Here is a 5,108-nt window from a genome sequence, read left to right as displayed (position 1 = left end):
TTCCTCATCCGATCTGATCTGTTCGGCTCCGGCTTTGATCGGCCAGAGCCCACAAATACACAGGCACAAGAACATGTGAACGCGGTAGTGCTAAAGGTGTCTGGAAATTATCCGATCCAGCAATAATAAACGTAACAGTCCATGTAAGGCCGTATATTCATGAGACGGGGCTTATGTATAACCCATCGTGGGCCGAATTCAGGCGTAGCCGATCCTCATTCTGGCTCGTAGGCCCTGAAATGGGCCTTCTGTTCAAATGGATTTCGGATGCACTCATCTGAGGAATAAATCACGATGGAAGTGTAGCACAGTATCTCATGGAGCGAGCTCGCCAGCTTCATACATTCCCGCATCCGAGGCCAGGACGACTTCTGATACTGAGAGTGACCCTGGAAATCAGTCCACCCAGAAGGGCGCCAGTCCTTCAGCGGGCATGTCCCCTGGCCCAACAGTCGTCAAAGCCAATGAGTCCACCTTGATGCTTGAGGCCGGGCGAGCGGCGTGTGCGGCCATGTTCTAATGGGTGTCGGGTGGGCAGAATTTATAGGCACAACTAAGGACTTCTATATGTGATTGATAACAGATATTCTTCGGAGATGAACATACCAAGATAGTTTTTCCACCATATCTTAGAAGCAGATGCTTCATCTACTGGAGTACCTTATATCAGCACGGGAAATCTGAAACATTGATACAAAACAAGCCATTGCCGTCTTGAACATATTTGGCAAGGGAAATACATCATGCCTTTGACGATTATAGACTCATCGACGGTTTTGAGACTAGTCACATATTCATAGCTCGGACAGCGCGATGTCCATGTTAGACCTGTATCTCGGGCCTGGGAGATAGCATTCATGTAGGCTTATCCGAAAGAACTCAGGCACGGTGTGTATCTCCTTCTCTGCCGAATTCTAGGCACGGTTTGCACGTGCGAACATCCGCTGCTCTGATTCCCCACGTCTCATTCTCAGAATTCGCAGGTCCTCCAGGTCCTTGGTCCCAACCACCGTTGAGAGTTGAAATGGGCACAATATGTTAATCAAGTCCTGGCAGGCACTTGTTGCTCTTGACACCGCCGTCGAATGTCGTCATTATGTCGAAATTCTCACAGGCTCATGGAAATTTCGATAAATAGTGGCTGGAGGCAAGGCTTACACCATGACCTGCTGTTTGCCTGGGGCAAGAGACTAAGGTTAGTACGATGAAGCTGAACGGCTGCTCCTTGTTTGTTCAGGATTACTAGAAAACGGGGTTCCCTCCCTCTGATGCAAATCGGGCCCTGATGTAAGAGACTTCTCTCGCGTCGCCTCGACAAGAGTTCTTCGAGCTCATCATTATCACACTGGTTTGCGATGAATCCGACTGCCTGGTGAAGTGGTCATTTAAAACAAGGCCTGATCCATTGTCTATGCGAGAGTCCGCTATACCAAGGCAAGAAAGAGTAACGTCAGCGTTTATGGGAGGAATATGGAGCGCAGGAGCTTCGGCCAGTAGCACAGACTCCTCCTGCTCGTCTGGATCAGGAACAGTCTTGATGCTGGCTTTTACTTATCCTCCGTCATTTATACGTTTCCTCAGCCTCCAGTAGGATGTATTGTTCTAAACGGACTGGAACCTTGAAGGATGCAGTAACGGTAGCGGTCAAAGCAACCCCATGCGGATCTCTTTTCGTTGTCAGAAGACAGCGTCATGGATCTGTCAACGCCTCTCCTGACTGGCTCAAATATTCCCAAAATTTTGCCGAGTCGATTGAAGGTGGAGTGGTTCGTAGCCGATTCTCGGATGCTCATGCCCACGGATGTTGAATATATTCCATCTAAATGGCCTACACCTTCCAGCCGGCGGCATCTTAACTATGACTACATACCTTGCAAGGGCGCCTTCCCAACTAATGCGCAGACAAGCAAGATGAATGCCGAAAGTGGCCTCTGGCTGAAAGACAATTGGTTGGCCGTTGAGTTCAACCCTTTTTGTTGTGTTCCGATTTCAATTGGCTCGCCAAAACGGACCAATCGCCACCATCCAATTGAATTACACATGGCGCCAAACGGTAGTCATCTCGTCAAATCAGCAGTGTTCCTGCCAATGCAAGTACCGCGAAACGGCCGATACTGTGTTGTACCGTATTGTACATCCGCCCATATTAATGCTTCGAACGGTCGAGTGTTGCAATTTGTTATTGGTGTGTTAGTTTCTATGCTGGTGCAATTATAAAGGCACCGGGCACCCCGTACACAGCCGTTCGCAGCCAGAAATCGTTTGAGGTCGACTTTTCACTCTGTATCCCACCCTCACCCCCCCGAATGATCACGTCGCACTTATCCTACAGTCTTCTCTTTTATGTACCATCGCCTCATTCTACAGTACAGCATCTCTCAACCAAATTTAACTTTTGCAATGACCTCTAATTCCAAGACATCCACCGTCAATGTCGTGCTCGGATCGGAACCGCCGCAATGGCTCACCAAAACACTCGAGAGGATCAACTGCAGCAAGCATCCTCGCGACAGCGCCCTACAGCACCAGAGATGCCTCACGGAGACCTTGGCGAACACAAACGCTATTTGGAGCTTGACCTCTCTGATGCTGGCAAAAGTCCCAGCGACCAAGCTTGTGAAGGACTCAAATCCTCTCATCGAGGCCTTTCTCAATGACAGGCTTATTCATGTCGAGGCACACATCATCAACGTGGATATAGAACTGAGCAACACAGTTGCATTTAAGCTCACATCAGATAGTATCGAATCACTTGTTGAGTATCACAAGAATGTCCACTGCGCTAATACTCATGCCGAAACTCCGGAATGGCCCGATAAAGATCGGCAGTGCAAGGAATTACACCAAGATTTCGTCAAAGCCATCAATAGCTTCGTGTACTGCACGCATGCTTCTGTACTTGAGGGACTCGAGCAAGATGGTGCTGGCGAGCTCCTCAACTGCAGGAGCGAGGAGGTGAAGGCTCATCTGATGGGGCTCATGAAGTCGTTGACGCCCCCACAGAGAGACCCGCTTACACGAGCGCGGTAGCCACTTGACACGATGCGATGTGCATTCAACTTGCGGCATGCGCACGAATAGGGAATACGGTTCCAACACGATAGGCAGTCGTCCGAGGATTTCCTTTGGTTTTCCCAATGCGTCAGCGGTGTGGAATTTGTAGGTATACAGTGTCCATTACAATAAACACGTGAATACAATCGTGATCTTATCATGTAGTTGGTAATGACAGAATATTTTCATCTAGATAGACTTATAATCTCGAAAACGACATTAAGTGTATAGAAAGCGAAAGAAACCTATGACCGCGACTCAAAAAACTATTTAAGGTAACGACTATGACGCTTGAGCCGAGCAGACTCAAGCCTTTCCAGCTCGAAAAGATTGGACGGTTGTTAAACTCTATCACCGCGCTTCAGTGTGCAAAAGTCTAGGGTCAAGATTGTGAGAATGCCTTTGCAGCCCAGGCCTGCTACGTGAATCTCCTCTTAACCCTCGCTGGTGTTTTATCGCTTTCGTCTTCATCATCACAAGCCTCAAAATGCTTCCGCTTCCGTCCTATCTGTTCGACAGGCACACTGGCCTGGCCGAGCTCCTGCGGATCACGGACGACGTCCTTTGACCTCAATAGTTCCTCTTGCTGGAGGAAACTCGAACTGGGCGAAATGTGAGCTCGATGGCTGTACTTCTTTGAGCTGGGAGGGCAGGCTCGCGAAAGACGAAGCATCGGATATGTCGTAATCTTCGTCAAACACATCAGTCCCATCATCGAAGTTGGTTATCGAAGGGCTGGGAGGTACTTCAACAGATTCATTTCTCACAAGCTGGCTTTACTCAGACTCATCGTCGTGGGGATAGTCGGCAGGTGGCAGGCGGTAGGTTTCGGATCGAGAGAACCGATGCACACTCTCTCCGGGATCGTTTCCATAGTGATGAGAGATGCTTTCATGAAGGCGTAGCTCCTCTTTGCTGGACCGTGGGTGTCGTAGCAGTTTTTCTCGTCAATCATAGCGTCCCAGACCAGGAGAATAGCTAAGATGTGGCTTCGGACCTCAAAATAGTTTTCGATGCCGACTTCGAGGTGTTCAAAGCAGGCAGCATCGGTATCTTGGTCACTGTTCCCAATCAAGTTCTGAATTGATTGGGCTTCCTGGGCAGAAATTGGCGTCAACTCCGCCTGAGTCTCCTGTGTGGTATGGTAGCCAAAGCGTGAGATGTCTCCGACGTGAGAGAACATAACTGTAGTTGGCAGGCCAGCTGCGAAAGAAAGGCTAATACTCTGTCAATGAAGCTTTTAATGAAAAAGAAAATCACGTCCTTATATTCATGACCAATAGCTCTCTGGCCGAGGAACCGGAGGCCGGAAGTACCATGGCACCAGTCCCAAATCCGGGATCCTGGCCGAACGAGAACGTTACACTTACCTTGGCCGCGTGCGCTTCGGCCAAGACCTTCTCCCAGGTCCCACCCGTCAGAGTAACGCCAGAAATAGCCAAGGAAAAGAGAAACCTGTGTCGATTGATCAATTGAGCGAGAGAACTCTCTGCCATGCACCAACCGCTAAGCTCCAGTTCCTCCAGTCGATCACAAGTGATCTCACCAAGAGGAAGTGTCTCACGCCGGTCTGTTCTCAGTGCGATTTGTCGCAGGTTTTGAAAGCCTAAAATCAAATTTTTCAGACTACCGTTGTCGCAGACTTTCAAATCTCAAGCTTGTTCACTCTAACGTGGGAGGCCGACCGCAAAAGGCTTCGTCGGGAGTGAATGGGCCTTTAATAGTCAACACAGTCACGCAGCTGAATCTTTGCAGCGTATTCTTATCAGTGACCCCAATGAAGTCGCGGATTTTAGGTTCGAGCCAGATCGTCCGCCTAAGGCGGTCAAAGCATGGGAGTCTATTGCGACGTCGCTTCCTAATATGATCGATCGTTATGTGCGTCAGAGAGGGTAGCATCTGGAAAATTTTCACGAGGTCGGTTGGTTCGCGATTAGATTCCTCGAAAATGAACTGCCTGTAGTCCTGAACGGCATGATTGGCAGCTATGCTTCCGTAATGCCAAATCGTTCATTCCCGCCCAGCAAAAGCGGGTGAAGTTCCCACTTCCGGCG

At 49.3% G+C, this 5,108-nt stretch overlaps 2 protein-coding genes across 2 annotated transcripts; one reads left to right on the top strand and one right to left on the bottom strand.

The window, feature by feature from the left end:
- Nucleotides 1–2,400: 2,400 nt before the first annotated feature.
- Nucleotides 2,401–3,030, top strand: J7T55_014072 (uncharacterized protein; the record flags this gene model as incomplete). Its single annotated transcript, XM_053136345.1, has 1 exon — nt 2,401–3,030. The coding sequence occupies one exon, from the start codon at nt 2,401–2,403 to the stop codon at nt 3,028–3,030; it is 630 nt and encodes a 209-aa protein (XP_052986075.1).
- A 442-nt stretch (nt 3,031–3,472) lies between these two features.
- Nucleotides 3,473–4,237, bottom strand: J7T55_014071 (uncharacterized protein; the record flags this gene model as incomplete). Its single annotated transcript, XM_053136344.1, has 2 exons — nt 3,473–3,656; nt 3,822–4,237. 2 exons carry the CDS (start codon nt 4,235–4,237, stop codon nt 3,473–3,475), a joined length of 600 nt encoding a protein of 199 aa, XP_052986074.1.
- Between the last annotated feature and the right edge of the window lie 871 nt (nt 4,238–5,108).

This window comes from Diaporthe amygdali, assembly GCF_026229845.1.
Source record: "Diaporthe amygdali strain CAA958 chromosome Unknown NODE_110_length_5926_cov_69_902547, whole genome shotgun sequence".
Taxonomy (NCBI): domain Eukaryota; kingdom Fungi; phylum Ascomycota; class Sordariomycetes; order Diaporthales; family Diaporthaceae; genus Diaporthe; species Diaporthe amygdali.
Note: the sequence above shows the minus strand (reverse complement) of the source record. Positions and strands in the feature narration are given on the sequence as shown.